We start from the raw sequence: 15,483 nt of genomic DNA, 5'->3' as shown, positions 1-15,483 counted from the left end.
GCCTCTGACGCGGCCCGGGCTGGGTTCCTGCTTGCAGCGGCGCAGGCGAGAGGGGAGGTGAAGGTGAGAGGCGGGCGCGAGCCGGGCGACGCGTGTCAGCGGGCCCCGACGGCGCGCGGGCTGCCCGGGGGCGCGGCTGCGGGGCGGGGGGCGCGTTCGCGTGTGCCGCGCACGTGGGGAGGGCGGCGCGGGGCGCGGGAGACCGGCTGGCCCGCCACGCCCTCCTCTCCCCTCCGCGGCGGCGCTCCGGCCCTGCTCTCGGCGGACGCGTGTCGGCGCTTCCCCGGGGCAGTCGCGTGTCCGTGAGGATGGGGCGGCGGGCTGCTTGCGGGTTGCGCCCCGCCCGCACCGCACGCCGCTCCTGGCAGCGCGGCCCCCTCGCGCTCCCCGGCGCCCTGGGGGGGGCGGCCGGGCTGATTTGCACCCGGGGCCGCGGCGCGGGGGGGGGGGCGAGCCGCTGGCCGGGATCCTTCCCGGAGCGGCCCCGCTGGCCCGGTGGCGACGGGAGGACCGCCTGCAGGGGCAGGACATTTGCGGAAGGGGCCACCCCGGCAAGGCCGCTCCCCGGCCGAGCCCCCCCTCGCAGAGTGGCCGGGGGGGCGCCATCCAGTGGCCCCAGCACCGGGGGCCGGCTAAGGGATGCCAGCCCAGCACGACCTGAGCCACGGTGGCCTGGCTTCCCCAGGGGGGTGCAGGCTGGGTCGCAGCCCGGTGGGCCCTCGAAGGCGGGCACGCGTCTTGCGTGGGCCGTGCGTTGCCCGTTGTGCGCAAATCCCATGCCAGCCGAGGGGCATCCCTGCGCGTATTGAGGCAGATTACCCTGCGGCTGCCGGCGTGCCTCGGCCAGACAGGCGGGGAATCGCAGGGCGTTTCTGTTTGTGTCTAAACCCGCACAAGGCACACCCTGACCCTGGGTCCATGTCGAAGCTGCAGCGCGATTTTATTATACGTATTTCTTGGTTGCTCCTGCCTGACTCTCTAGCAAAAAGGAGCAGTGAGACGCTTCTGCGGGAACGGGAGGAGAAGCCGCATCTGCTGGCCAAGCGTGAGGTTTGCTCGTGCTGATTTGTCTTTCTTTTTTGGACATCTCGCAGAATCTCTTGCGAGTGGGCTGGAGCGGGTCGGGGAGAGACGGGGCCGAAGGAGCGCCCGTTGCGCAGGTGTGTGTGTGCCGGCTGAGCTGCAGGTGTTTTGTGTCACTTGTGGAAGCCGCAGGCAGCAGCACGTGGTCAGGGCATGTGCGCTTCCTAATCCGGCGCATCTTTCTCTCCCGACAGTGACGGAAAATTGGATTCTGCCGCTGCTTGTTGTGTTGATCCCGGCTGCTTGGAAGAGAACGTACGGATCATGTTCGGCTTGTGAAAACGCTGCATCTTAAAAGTAAGTTGGAGAACTAACTTACAGCAGCTAAATATTGTTTACTTTGGGGCATTCGTAACATATTTCCCAATTTTAAAAATATTTGCATATATTTATACTAAGGAATGCGTATAAAAGGTACGCAGCTTCAACAAAACCAGACCAAAGGCCCACGTATGCATCCATTTGGAGTTTATCTTTCACTCATTCAAATAATCAAAGCAACCTAAGATCCGCGATGCAATGCAGGATAATTGGTTTATTGATTTTATTTGTTTATTTTTGGGCTGGACCTGGGAAATCCAGGTGCAGGTCTCCATGCTCACTGAAATGACTTCAGGCCGGTCATAGACACTCAGCCTGGCGTACCTCACAAGGTTGTTGTGCGGATTGTTCAATTTGATTTATTACATTTGAGGATAAAATGGAGAGAACAACCTTGCAGGCCACCTTGAGTTCCTTGCAGGAGGAAAAAAGACAGGAATAAACATGGCAGTGGCTTCTTAAGCCATTGCACTATGGGAAAGTGGTGTTTAGCCCCTCCCCGTATTCCGATATCTGTCTTTTCAGAGTAAAAAGGGTGCACAGAATCCATTGACTCCTTGTGGATTTCCAGGAAGCAAGTAGATAATATCCAAGACTGTACACTGGTGAATTTTAAGGACTCCGCCCCCCCCAGAGCATCTTTTAGCTGTGTTAGTGGTTCCACCCTTAAAGATGCAACTATTGAAGTTTGAAAACACGTGTCTCAGAGCTGAATTAAGTGCCTTGCCTTGCCCGCAATTAGCAGGATCAGATAATCCCTTCTGAAAGAGATGTCGTGCTGCCAGCCGTGAAATAATGACAAATGTCTTTGCTCAGTGTAGATGCTGCTGAAAAAGCCGCAGCTGGACCCCAAACAGGCGTTTTGTTTGGGTGCCTGGCCCAGTTGCGCATACTTCTGAAGGTGCCCGTGGGCCCCAAGAGGTTGGGTGGGGGCTCCGACTGCTCCGGTTGGGGGCCGTGCCTTTGGGCTCGGAGAGAGAAGGCGCTTCCCAGCACCTTCTCCCGATCCTTTAAAACCGGAGGTGCCAGGGATCAGATGGACGCTCCCCCTCCTGAATCGGTAGGAAGCCTCGCTCGGGCTTCCGTTTGCACGGCACGTTTCCACTCTCTCCTGTGCAGGATTGGACCGAGAATGTCCGAAGCGCCTCGCTGCGGGTCGCTTCCGTCCTTCCGGCAACCTCTGGTTGCTCCCTTGCAGGACACAAAGAGGGGTGTTTTCCTCTCATGTATTTTTCTCCAGTGCTATTTAATGGTGTGACGCTCTAGACCCGTGGCCGCAAATTCCAAGTTAATAGGGTTAAGCACGAGCTAACAAGGAGTAGAAGAGGGGCGTATTTGATTTCCTTAAGGGTCAGCACTGCCACGGTTGGCCTTGACATGTAAAACAAACAAGAGGCCAACGGGTATTTGTCGGTCGGTCGTATTTTTACGCATCTAGGATAGCAATCCGGCCCTTCTCAGCTCCCCATCCCGCCGCCCCTGCAGCTCACCGGTTCTTTGCTTGCTTCCGGCTTTTGTGCGGGTTTCTCTTCTCCCCAAAGGCCGAAGCGGCTTTGCTCTCTGCTCCCGCAGGATCGTGCCACCCAGCTGCAGTGGCAGCCAGTGTCCCCTCGCCCCGCTGCCGGCGTTGCAGCCAAGCCCAGCTGTTCTCCCCAAGCCCAGCCTCGCCCCAGAGCTTCGCTCTCGCCACTTGTCCACACTGCCCACTTTTCCTTCCCGTTTTCCAGAGCGATGTCCCTGTTGTTCACCCGCTCCAACTCCATCGTCGCCAACAAGAAGGACAAAAGACACATGGCGGAAGTCAGCGCTTCCCCGCTCAAGCATTTTGTCACCGCCAAGAAGAAGATCAATGGCATCTTTGAGCAGCTGGCCTCCTACATCCAAGAGAGCGCCACGTTCCTGGAAGGTGGGTCAGCCTCGCACTTCCCCTGGCCACCCTCGGCGACTCGAAACGCCGTGCGGGCGAGTGGCCAGACGGACAAAGCAAGACGTGACGGCTCCCTTCCTCCTTCACCAAGGGACTTGGGGGAAGGCTTCTTAAAAGCTTCTGAACTAGCCACGGCTGGTAACGAGGGCTTCTGCGCCGGATAGGAGCTCTGGCCAGCGTGGAACTGATGGCGAGAGAAACAAGCAAACATTAAGGCTTAGGTACAGCAAGCGGCGATAGAAAAAGTACTCCTGGCAGCGTTGGAAGGTTAAGGGGCTGGACTCTAACATGCAGAAAAAGTTTCCCATCCATTTTTTTTACAAAGCTGTTACACGTAGGACAAAATCGACGCAAACTGCTTGCTAAGCTGGCCCCTTCCTTGCTGTGCTGCCCGAGCTCCCCAGAAGTGGGGTGCCAGGACCCAAACCTGGGGCTTTTTGCAAGGGCCGCCTCCCCCCAACGGCGCCCTGATGGCTTTTAATTCTAGCATCGCACCCCAGATGTTCCTTCGTACTGGTCGCAAGCCCTGCAAGGGCCAGGTTCAGTTCGGGAGTGGGGGGGCTTGGGGGGGCGAGTGGCAGTTGGACGTTCCCCCAGTGCACCGGGAGGGGGTGGCCCAGACAGGAAAATGACTTTTCCTGGGACGCCGCCGGCTTTTCCTCCCGTGTTTCCGGCGTCCCTCCCCTTTCCTTGCACTGTTTCAACGTCGCATCGGCCTTCCCCGCTCTCCCGTCGTGCGCCCCAAAAGCGCCCGGGAACAGTGCGAATGATGCCGGACGCGCGCCCGCCCCTTCCCCCTGGCCTGAGCCCAGCGGCCTTTCTGCTTCCAGAGACGCACAGGAACGCGGAGCTGGACCCGGTCACCACGGAGGAGCAGGTGCAGGAGGTCAAGGGCTACCTGTCCAAGGTCAGCGGCATCGCCGAAGTCCTGGCCCGGCGGCACATGAAGGTGGCCTTCTTCGGGCGGTGAGTTCGGCGCGAGCGTCCCTGCTGGCCGCCGGCGACTCGGGTGGCGGGCCGTGTCTGCCAGCGGATGCCGACGGGCGCGAGTCACCCTCCCAGTTTATTCGCAGCTGCTCCGCTGGAGAATTTGACTCCCAGATATTGTGGGCGAATGCCACACTAGGACGGACACACGCCCGCGCGCACACCCGTGCGCACGCACGGGTGTCACAGGAGCCGCAGATAATCCGGCCTCTCCAGCCTAAAGCCCCCCAGATCTCTGCAACTGCAGTGCCAGTCTTTCCTTCAGCTGCTGCGCCAGATGACGGGGGCCTTGGCTTTGGGGCGTGTTTGCATCGCCCCCCAGCTGTTTGTGTGCTGCCCTTGACGCGGCTGTTTTTATCTCGCCTGTTGTTCTCTTGGGAGGAATCCAAGCCGGGGGGGCTGCTCCCCCCTCCATGTACATCCCCACAACAGCCCTGTGAGGTGGGCTAGGCTGAGTGGCCCAAGGAAGGCCACTCAGCCAGGGAAGCTTCGTGGCTGGGGGGAGATCAGAGCCCCGGCCTCCCCAGCCCTGACGCTGTCCCACAGAGTGTCTTTCTTCACAAAGAAGCCGAAGAACTGGGCCCAGAAGCAGCCTGTTTCCAGAAAAGCCCCGCAGCTCCACTTACACGCCTCCGTGAGCAGCACCTCTGCCTTGCTGGGTTTAATCTCTAAATTAAGGAAGTTGTTTTCTATAGAACACCTTCCCTGCTCGCTCAAACACCTTCCTGCCACCAGGTGGATCTTTCTTTGTAAAGTGCTGTCAGCACATACAGCTGTACGGCCTAAGGATGACGGGAAGTGGGAGCATTTCACCACTTCTCCTGAAATATATTTTTCTCTACCCTCCCCATTCCCTCTTCCTCATGTGTGGTGACCTTCTGGAGCATTCCTTTTTACCCATCACACACAGAAGCCGTGTTTGGCTGCTCTCGTTGCAATGTGCTGGCCAGTTGTTTTCAAGTTGCAGCGACCCTGCAAAGGGCGACACTCCTCCGTTTGGCCTGCGCTTGATAGCCGTGCCCAGCTCTTGTACAGACAAGGCTCGGCCTTTCTGTGTGGAATCGAGCGAGGGTCCAAAACGCCCTGTACATACTGACACAACGCGGGTCGACCGGGTTTCCCCTCCTGGGGGGTTGTAAGGCCTCTCGTGCCGCCCTTCAGGACAAGCAACGGGAAGAGCACGGTGATCAACGCCATGCTGTGGGACAAGGTCCTCCCCTCCGGCATCGGGCACACCACCAACTGCTTCCTCCGCGTGGAGGGGACCGACGGCCACGACGCCTTTCTGCTCACCGAGGGCTCCGAGGAGAAGCAGAGCGTCAAGGTGGGGGGCCCTTTTGGGAAAGGGGGTTGCCCAGTGCTGGGACGGGGAGCGGCGTGTGGCCCCCGGAGCTCCCGCAAAGCATTTTTCAGCGCCCGAAAATGCCGGGCACTGAAAAGCCACCTGTCTCTCTGTCCGCGTCAGACGGTCAATCAGCTGGCCCACGCCCTGCACCAGGACGAGCTGCTGACCGCCGGAGGGCTGGTCAGCGTCATGTGGCCGAACTGCAAGTGCCCGCTCCTCAAGGACGACCTGGTCCTGATGGACAGGTGAGCGGCCCGCTTCGGCGCGGGGGATCGAGTGTGGGGGCCGCTGTTCTGCCTCAGCCGCCGGGGAGAGGGCTGCCGCGTCGGCCCCCCTGGACTTGGCCTCCGTCTCTGTCCCCAGCCCCGGGATCGACGTCACGACCGAGCTGGACAGCTGGATCGACAAGTTCTGCCTGGACGCCGACGTCTTCGTTCTGGTGGCCAACTCCGAGTCCACGCTGATGCAGACGGTAGCGCCGGGGGAGCCCCTGCCGGGCAAGCTTTGGGGGGGCTCCGTGCCCGGGAAGGTCGGGGGTTCTGCATGCACGGGAACGGAGCCGAGCAGCCTTTGCTGCTCGCGTGATTTCTCTTGCATGCCGTTTTTCTTTCATTCATGCGCTCCGTTTTCACGCAGCCAGAGCTCCCGGGGAGCTGCTCTTCCGCGGGAGAGGCCCCGGACCTTCTGCGCGCGCCCTTCCATGTCCCTTGCACGGGGGGCGGGATTGGCTCCCGAGGGGCCAGCCCGGTCTGGGGGGGTGCGGGACCCCCGTGGGCTGAGCCGGCCTGTCCGTCCCCGTGCCCAGGAGAAGCAGTTCTTCCACAAGGTCAACGCGCGGCTTTCCCGGCCCAACATCTTCATCCTGAACAACCGCTGGGACGCCTCGGCCTCCGAGCCGGAGTACATGGAGGAGGTGAGCCTGTCCCGGGAGCAGGAATGCCGTTCCTCAGGCCCTCTTCTCGCGTGTTAGGATATCCTGTCCTCCCTCCCTCACGCTTAGAACCCAAGTGGGTTGCGTAGTTCCCCTCTCCTGTGTATCCGCACAACAACCCTGTTAGGCAGGCTGGGGTGAGAGCCCGCAGTTGGCTCAAAGTCCATAGTCGAGGGCTGAGCCCCCCTGCTGAACTCCAGCCTGATGCTCTAACCACTAGGTCACACTGGCCCTCGCTTTCCTTTCCCTGCTGACAGGTTCGCCGGCAGCACATGGAGCGCTGCACCAGCTTCCTGGTGGACGAGCTGGGGGTCGTGGACCGCGCGCAGGCCGGGGACCGCATCTTCTTCGTCTCTGCCAAGGAGGTCTTGAGTGCCAGGATCCAGAAAGCACAGGGGATGCCTGAGGGAGGTGAGGAAGGGGACTTGCCCCCCCCCCCGTGGCCTTGGCAGCGGCCCGCCACACCTTCCTCTCTTTCCCAGCCTGGAAGTTTCCACAGTCCTGCTTCCTGTTCCCCATCTCACCCTCACAACAGCCCAGCGAGGTAGGCCAGGCTGAGAGTCAGTGACTGGCCCGAATTCCCAAGACCAGCCTTCTACTGTCTACAGAAAGTTGCCCCACTGGAATGTGTCCCCCAAAGCTTCCGAGTAAAGCCCGCCCAGCGCAGGAGCAGAGTGTCTTCTGGGAGCAAAGGGGAGCCGTGCGCACCTTCCTTTGGGGGCTGCCACCCCGAAGGCCCCGCTGCTGTGCGCAAGCTGCTGCGGGCATCGGTCACTACGTAGAGCTTTTGGCCCCTGCCAGAATCTTCAGGGGCACGATCCTGCGCCTGTTGCGAGAGAGAAAAGGCCGGCAACTCCCAGGGCGCCCGAGACCGCTATGCTGGGAGCCGCCGGCCTTTTTCCTCTCAAGCCACGCAGGGTGGCTCTTCTCAGACGGCTTTCTGGCCCCAGGTGGTGCGCTGGCCGAGGGATTCCAGGTGCGCATGTTCGAGTTCCAGAACTTCGAGCGGCGATTCGAGGCACGTGAGACCCGGGGAAGCCGAGGCGGCTCGGGAGGGTGGGGGGCGGCACTTGGGGGTGGGCGCTGCAGAGGGGCCAGGGAGGCTCACGCCCCGCGGGGCCTGATCCCCCGCACCTCTTCCCGCGCAGGAGTGCATCTCGCAGTCGGCCGTGAAGACCAAGTTCGAGCAACACACGGTCCGGGCCAAGCAGATCGCGGAGGAGGTCCGGCGCATCATGGACTGCTTGCACGTGGCCGCTCAGGAGCAGAGGTGGGGGCCGGGCGGCTCGTCGGGGGGGGCGGGGAGGCGCCTTGGGGGCCGGGCCCCCGTGGCCGGAGCGAGACGGCGCACCTGGACGAAGCCGCCCGCCCCTTTCGTCGCAGGGGGCCCGGGAGGCGCTCCTTCCAGCAGGAGGGGAGGCAGGCAGGCAGGCCCTCAGCGGCCCCCCAGGCCGGCCCCTCCCGGGCCACGCACTGCACCCCCCCTTTTCTCCACAGGGTCTACTGCCTCGAGATGCAGGAGGAGCGGCAGGAGCGGCTGGGCTTCATCGACAAGCAGCTGGACCTGCTCACGCACAACTACAAGCTGAAGATCAAGGAGATCACGGAGGAGGTGGAGCGGCAGGTGAGGGGCGGCCTCCCGGGGCCCTGCAGCCCCACGGCCAGCTTTCCGTCGGGGGTCCAGGGCAGAAGCGCCCACCAGCCTTGGGGCCAGTGGGGGCTGTGGGCACCGCAGGGCCTCCTCCGCAGTGGCCCCGTCTGGGCTCCGTCCGCCGGCACGTGTCCCCCCGGGTGCCTGCATCCACGCCGCCTCCGTCCCGCCCTTCCTCGTGCAGAGAGGGGGCACGGGCCCCCCGCCCCGGCCTGCCTCACGCCTGCCTTGAATTCCAGGTGTCGCACGCCATGGCCGAAGAAATCCGGCGCCTCTCCGTGTTGGTGGAAGATTTCCAGCTCGACTTCCACCCGTCACAAGTGGTCATCAAAGTTTACAAGAACGTGAGTCGTGCTGGGAACTGCCTTGCCCGCTTCCCCCAGAATAACTTAAAACTCTGCACTTGTGTCCGGCCTCTCTCCCCTTCGCCAGGAACCGGGGGCGGCTTGCTTGGCTCTTCTCCGTTTCAGCCTTGCAGTGGTGCTATGAGGCAGCGAGGCTGGGAGGCAGTGGCCCAGCCAAACGGGGCCTGGAACCGGGCCTCCCTCGCCAGGCTGGCTGGGAAAGACCCCCCTCCCGAAACCCGGGAAAGCAGCCGCAGCCAGTCAGAGTTGGCACTACTGGGCTTGAGCGGCTCTAGTGTTTGAATCGGCCCTTCCGTCACGACCTTGAGGACTAGAACCTTGCCTGGTCCTTGGGAGAAAGTGGAAACCTCAGCCCTAAAGCCTCGGCTTTGTGTGGAGATACTCGTACGTTCCGCTAACGACCACCAAGCCCAAACTCCGTGTTCTTGGCACGTCCGAGCTGAGATGTTGGCCTCCCAGTCGGGTCTTCACCCTGCTGCCCGTCGCCCGCCCTTCTGCGGCCCCCCGAGCGGGCAGGGCAGCCCGGAGCCGGCCTGAGCGCGTGCCTCTTGCAGGAGCTGCACCGGCACGTCGAGGAGGGCCTGGGGCGGAACATGTCGGAGCGCTGCTCCAGCGCCATCACGGCCTCGCTGCAGGCCACGCAGCAGGAGATGATCGGTGAGCCGGGTGGGGGGCCCCCTCTGGGGCGGGGGGACCGGGGGCGGGAGGGCCCCGGGCTCGGCAGCACCGCCCTGCCCTGCCCCGCCGACCGGCCCCGCGGCTTTCCTTGCAGACGGGCTGAAGCCGCTGCTGCCGGCCCCGCTGCGCGCCCAGATCGACCTGCTGCTCCCGCGGCAGCGCTTCTCGCTCAGCTACGACCTGAACTGCGACCGGCTGTGTGCTGACTTCCAGGAGGACATCCAGTTCCACTTCTCCCTGGGCTGGACGATGCTGGTGAACCGCTTCCTGGGCCCCAAGAGCACCCGGCGGGCCCTGATGGGCTGTGGCGACCAGGTGGGGGCCCGGGCGGGGGGCGCGGGGCGGGAGGGCGCCGTGCCCGCCGTGCCGGGTCGGGGTGCGGAGCCTCCTCCGGCCCGCGGGCCGCCTCTCGCTCTCGGGGGCCGCCGTCCGGTGGGAGGGGCCTGTGGCACAGGGGCGGGGCCATGACGTGGGGGGCCCTCGGCCCTCCCGAAGTGCCCCGGGAGGCGTTTCACCCTTCCGAGCGCAGGGAGGGGCCGTGCGGGACACTTGCAGGGTGGGGGGGAGCCCGGGAGGCTCCTGGGTGAGCTCGTTCCCCACCATGTGTTCCTGGGCCCAACCCGGGGTCCTGCCGCCGGGGTGGCCGGAGCCGCTCGGTGGGGAAGGATGGCGGGGCACGCAGGGCCGCCCCTGACCCGGAGGACTCCCCGTGCCCAGGTCCCGCGCCCGCTGCCCCTGACGCCGGCGAACCCGAGCCTGCCCCCGCTGCCCCAGGGGTCCCTGACGCAGGAGGAGCTGATGGTCTCCATGGTGACCGGCCTGGCCTCCCTCACCTCCAGGACGTCCATGGGCATCCTCGTGGTCGGCGGAGTGGTAGGCCCGGCGGTGGGGGGTGGGGGGCTCCGAAACCCCCCGAGGGCGGTGCAGAACGGTCCTGCTCTTTTTCCCCTCCTGGTGCTGCTGAAGAGCCCTTCCTTCTAAAACCAGGGCACTGATGCTAGTCCACATGAGGGGCCCGGACGCTGGAGCAGGCCCTGGGGTCCATCCAGCCCAGCATTCTGTTTGTGCAGAGGCCGTCAGATGCCCCATAGGAGCCTTCAAGGGGGCAGGGAGCCTGAGTGGCCCCCGTGCCCGTGCTCCCCAGTCATCGGTGTCTGTAGTAGCGCTGCCTCTGACACCTGGACATAGCCCGTGATCATGAGGCCTAGCACCCTGGCATGTCCGTCTCCTCCAAGAATTTCTCCTGCCCCCTTTTAAATCGGGAGCCGTCACGAGATCTTGGGGAGGTGAATTCCACTGTGCAGAAAGATAATGCACGGAGCGAAGTGCGACTGGCTCAAAACGGTCTCAGTCCCCTCTCGAGCGGCTCCCGGGCTCCGTGTGCGCGCTCCGAGCCGTTGGCGTGTGCGCGCGCATGCCTTGGCAATATGTTCAGCCAGTAAGAGGCGAGGAAGGACTGTGCAGCCCCAGCACCAGGCCCGCCTTCCCAAACGATGCCGAGCACTCGTCTCCCTCCTTCCCCGCATTCCCGGATTTTCCAGGTCTGGAAAGCTGTCGGCTGGAGGCTGATCGCCCTCTCCTTTGGCCTCTACGGCCTCCTTTACGTCTACGAGCGCCTCACCTGGACCACCAAGGCCAAAGAGCGGGCCTTCAAGCGCCAGTTCGTGGAGTACGCCAGCGAGAAGCTGCAGCTGATCGTCAGCTACACGGGCTCCAACTGCAGCCACCAAGTCCAGCAGTGAGTCGGGCTCCGCTCTGGGTTTCCCCCCCTGCCCCGATTTATATCCTGCCTTTTTCCCCAGAGGGCCCAAGGCAGCTTGCATCATTCTCCTCCTCCATCTTCTCCCCACAACAACGACCCTGTGAGGTAGGTTGGGCCGAGAGTCTGACTGGCCCAAAGTCCCCCAGTTGGCTCCATGGCCGAGCGGGGACTCGAACCCGGATCGCCTGAGTCCCAGTCCCGCGCTCTTCACCACGACACCACACTGGCTTTGCGTCAGCGGGAACGAGCGGGGTCTGCAAGGCCGGCTTCCACACTGCTCTCCAACCCGTATGGGCTTGGCGGCTCTCGGGAACTTCTGATCTGGAAGGATCCTGAAGACACCTTCCTCCGTTGCCAGGCCTGTCCCATTTTTCCAGAATGTTTGTGAACATCCCAGCTCCTGCAGGTGCTTGTCACGGAACGTTCACAAACATTCCAGCGCTCAGGGTATTTGGGGCAATCCCGCTAGCTGGAAAAGCCAACGTTGCTTTGCAGGGTATTGTGTTTCTTGGGGATGCGGCTATAAAAGGGCCTTTTTTTGGACTGGAAAAAAAAATCATGAACACAGATTTTGCAAGCAAGGTGCAAGGTTACACAGGACTCTGCTTCCAGCGTGCCAACTGCTCCTCGGTGTTGAGGGCATGCAGGGAGCTAAGTGGAGGCAGTGGCTGGAAGTCGGGGCATTTGTGGTGCAGAACTGGGAGCTTTGAGCACGGACGAAAAGCTCCAGATCTGCCCTTGGGAAGCACTGGATTTACTTTCCGGGAATGGCTCGGACTGAAAAAGCTCCCCTTCAGGTTTCGGAGCGCCTCTGTGAGGCACAAGCCAGTTGCTGGTTTTGATCTGTGTGTTGCTGGTTGCTTGCGTCCGCCTTAAGAAATGTTGCACTTTCTGCTCTGCATTATTTGATGAATCAGAGAAGATCCGTACATTTGAAAGCGGTGCCCTTCCTTGTTCCTTGTCTTGCGCTCTCCGCTCTCCCCCTGCCACCCCGATCTTCCGTTCCTGACGTTTTCTTCGTGTCCTCCTCGCCCTTGCTTTAGAGAGCTCGCCGGAACCTTTGCGCAGCTCTGCCAGCAGGTCGATGTCACCAGAGCGGAGCTTGAGAAGGAAATCGGTGCCCTGAATCAGAAAATCGAAGTCCTCGACACGCTGCAGAGCAAAGCCAAGCTCCTCAGGTGCGTGCCTTCCCAGAGCCCGGCTTCTGCACCGAGAGCTGGAAGCCCAGCGCTCTTCATAATGTGGGTGTTTTGGGCCCTCCCCTTGGCCGTCGCCGCTGCCATGCTCCCCCAAGAGCTTTTCTGGGGTGCCATGCGGCCCATGGGCGGCTTGCACCCCCTTGTCCAGTTCTCTGAAAGACGTCGTGGTTACTGTACTCTGAAAGACGCCCTGGCCTGTTGTCATCCGGGTGTCTTGCAGGTGGTTTGGGCTGCAATTCCTCTCCCACGGCCCCTCCTTCCCCCCAGTCCTGGCCATGGGTCCTCCTCATGCGTTGCTTCAATGGCAGCCCAGACCTAACCCTCAGGTGCGACGTAGTCATGTCGTTTGAACGCGGTCCTTGTTCTGGGGCATCCGCCTGTCACTGGATGTATGGGGAAAGGTGAAAAAACCCAGTTCATCCCGACGGACCTCACTGCCTCGCTTACATCGGCCCTGCTCTGTCTTTTGATGAACCGACCCCCCCCCCCCCCCCCAATCCAGGAATAAAGCGGGCTGGTTGGACAGCGAGCTGAACATGTTCACGAACCAGTACTTGGAGCAGAGCAGATAAGACGGCGAAGGCGGGCGACGGCGCTTCACGTACCTCTGCTCGCGAGAAGAGCTCCAGGTGGCGGGGACTCCTGGGAAGCCCCCGCATTCCCAGGCCCCCTTCCCGCCCTGGGGCCGAGGGATTCCCCACCATGCCTCCGCTCTGCACGATCCCGGTCCCTCCAACACCCCCCTCCGACGCCGCCCCCCACGGGTGATCCTTGAGCAACGAGTTTAGCTGGAGGCGCGCCTGCCTGTCCGCCTTTCGAACAGGCAGGTGTTCTCCGCCACGCTCTCTTTTTAGCCCACGATGAAATGTCAAGATTGAGAAATCCCCTTTCGGGCGGGTTTGGTGTCTAATCAGTCTTAATGAATGAATGAATGTCCACTGATTTGTTTTTTAAAAGGTGGGAGGAATCGTCTTATATTCCAGAAGGTAGCTTTTCCCTACCTGGAGCTTTCCAGATGCGTCCCCTGCATGGCCAGTGGTTGGGGACTATGGGCGCTGTAGTCCAAGGCACTGGCCTGGGCACTACTGCCGGGAGGGAAGTAAGCATATTGTCCAGCCAAAGAAAAAGCAGGTTTTCAAGTCTGCCTTGCAGGCATGCCCATAACCAGAACTCTCCTTTTCTGAATCAAAATGGGATAAAAGTGATTAATTTAGGGTAGGTTATGTCCTTTGTCTGCAGGAGGCAATTGTTCTCTCCACGGCATGATCTTTCTCTCCCGTAAGAAAGCCATGCGCAGTCTAGACGGATTGCAAACAGAATTATTCCCCTGATGGGAAATTCTGTTTTTTTCAGAGGGGACGTTGGGTTTCTTGCGCATTCAGGTGACATCAAAGGTGTCCTGTTTGTGCAACCAAATTTGGTTTGTTTGTTTAGTGAGGTGTGTCTGGCTAGGTGGGAAAGGACCGTTGCTGGTAGCCGTGAAGCGCTTCTGTTTGCCCATCTGGTCTTGGCAAACCACCCAGATGAGGCTGAAATGTGGACAAGATTTAGCAGCCTCCCCATACTAGGCGGGTGGGTGGGATTCAGCTTCCAGTCCTCATGAAGTTAGTGAAACGAATGTAAGCACAGATGAATTTGCTGAGAACGGACCCGCGAATCGCAAAGTGCAGGGTTGAAATGCCCCCAGCCCAGAAAAAAGGGGCCAGAGTGTGACCTCTGGGAATCTTTATTAAGTTCCTGAGCTAGTGTGGGTCTACTGTTGATTGTTTGGGAAGTCGAGTCCTTTCTGTTTCCCCCCCTACAAAATGCTCCTTTTCCACCCTACACCTTAAATATCCTTGTTCCAGATCCTCGAAAAAACCATTCCTTTTTACTCCTGCACACTGTGGTCTTTCGATGGCTTCCCGGTCATTTTCATACATAGGCTGAAGGCATTTCAGCACAAAACAAGGGAAGGTGGCTGATTTGGGCTTGTACCCCCACCTCCATTTAACATTTCCCCCCCCCCCCCGTGTGTGTGTGTGTGTACACAAACCAGAGAAACACAGCTCCCCATCACACCCGCGGCACCCGCTCCAAACAAGAAACCCCGCTATTCCGGAGACACTCGGACAGGACACGCTTTGCAAATACACATCGGTAGCGTGTCGTGTTGCGATGGGGAACGTGGCGCTGCGATCTGTATCTGCTGTGCACAGTTTGCGTCCGGCGTTTGCACGTGCGTCTGTCCCCGACCCAGCTCAGGTGCCGCTTTTCCCATTCCAAACTGGCCCTTCGACAGCAGAGGTGCACAGGTGAAAACACAAGGTGAAACGGGTGTCGTTTAAAGCCCCCCCCCCCCACGCTGAGGTCCCCAGCTCCATTAATCCTCCGGGCAAATTTTTAGTTCAACCCGATCAATAAGGCATTCAGTTCTTAAAACCCAATTTGGCTAACTTTCTCAGCTGGTGCGACAAGTCAGCTGTTGACTCTGGCTTTGGGTAGCAAGACCGTCAGAGCTGCAGAACAAAGAGTTCATTGTTCTTTTTCTTCTTTGTAAAGTTGAAACGAATGCACTTTATTTTTACTGTATTATTCTTTATTGCTGCTAAACCCAGACAGATCGCTTGCATTGACTCGAGGGCTTTTCCAGCACCACCTCATACTGTGCTCTGGCGGTCAGTTTTCTTAGAGTTTGGCACAAATAGAAACCAACAGTAAAAGAAATGAATTCGACAAAAGTTTCTGCTTCTTTTCTTAGCCCAGATGGAAATGTTTTCTGATTGTCTAAGCCTTGGCGAAGACCTGCTTGCCGTTTTTCTGCCTAAACAGGGGTGGGGATTGTGGCCTTGAGCAGAGCCATCCTGTGGGCCAAGGGCCGCTTCAGTTAGGGAGAAACTCAGGGTAGCATGAGCAGGCCCTAAAATATCTCTGGATTTCCCCCCTAGAACTCCTCACTACCCATAACTGAACTTTAGAAACATTTCAGCCTTTTAGAATCGGGAAGATGCAAAAGGCACTCTGCGCATGGCCAGAGATGCTTTCTCATATCGGGGCAGGTTCACCAGTGGCCTGTGATGTATCCAGGCGGTGCAGCTGAGCGTAGGTCCTTTTATTAGGTTTCTCTGCTTAGACAGGTCATCTCCACTCTTCCACCCCACATTATCTTCATATAATTTTTATGCCACTTTTGGCATGTTTTTACCTCCATTTTACTGGCCGTGTTTCAAAACTAAATCTCACTTTTCTTGCAGC

The 15,483-nt window shown here is 60.3% G+C and overlaps 1 protein-coding gene across 3 annotated transcripts; it reads left to right on the top strand.

The window, feature by feature from the left end:
- On the top strand, nucleotides 1-14,969 carry MFN2 (mitofusin 2). 3 transcript variants are annotated; one of them, XM_044445433.1, is made up of 20 exons: nucleotides 48-63; nucleotides 983-1,050; nucleotides 1,278-1,380; nucleotides 3,132-3,310; nucleotides 4,162-4,297; nucleotides 5,480-5,642; nucleotides 5,784-5,908; nucleotides 6,027-6,135; nucleotides 6,469-6,576; nucleotides 6,852-7,005; nucleotides 7,545-7,612; nucleotides 7,743-7,864; nucleotides 8,092-8,218; nucleotides 8,485-8,589; nucleotides 9,165-9,267; nucleotides 9,383-9,603; nucleotides 10,006-10,161; nucleotides 10,830-11,026; nucleotides 12,094-12,228; nucleotides 12,752-14,969. In XM_044445433.1, exons 4-20 carry the CDS (start codon nucleotides 3,136-3,138, stop codon nucleotides 12,819-12,821), a joined length of 2,274 nt encoding a protein of 757 aa, XP_044301368.1. In that variant the 5' UTR covers nucleotides 48-63; nucleotides 983-1,050; nucleotides 1,278-1,380; nucleotides 3,132-3,135; the 3' UTR covers nucleotides 12,822-14,969. The 3 variants fall into 3 exon arrangements, 2 of the variants coding, with proteins under 2 accessions (XP_044301370.1, XP_044301368.1); XM_044445435.1 differs by lacking the exon at nucleotides 983-1,050 and having other exon boundaries at nucleotides 1-63; XR_006416210.1 differs by lacking the exon at nucleotides 48-63 and having other exon boundaries at nucleotides 585-1,050; nucleotides 9,502-9,603.
- Nucleotides 14,970-15,483: the final 514 nt, after the last annotated feature.

Source organism: Varanus komodoensis, unplaced genomic scaffold (assembly GCF_004798865.1).
Source record: "Varanus komodoensis strain SLA01 unplaced genomic scaffold, ASM479886v1 scaffold48, whole genome shotgun sequence".
In the NCBI taxonomy this organism is placed as follows: domain Eukaryota; kingdom Metazoa; phylum Chordata; class Lepidosauria; order Squamata; family Varanidae; genus Varanus; species Varanus komodoensis.
Note: the sequence above shows the minus strand (reverse complement) of the source record. Positions and strands in the feature narration are given on the sequence as shown.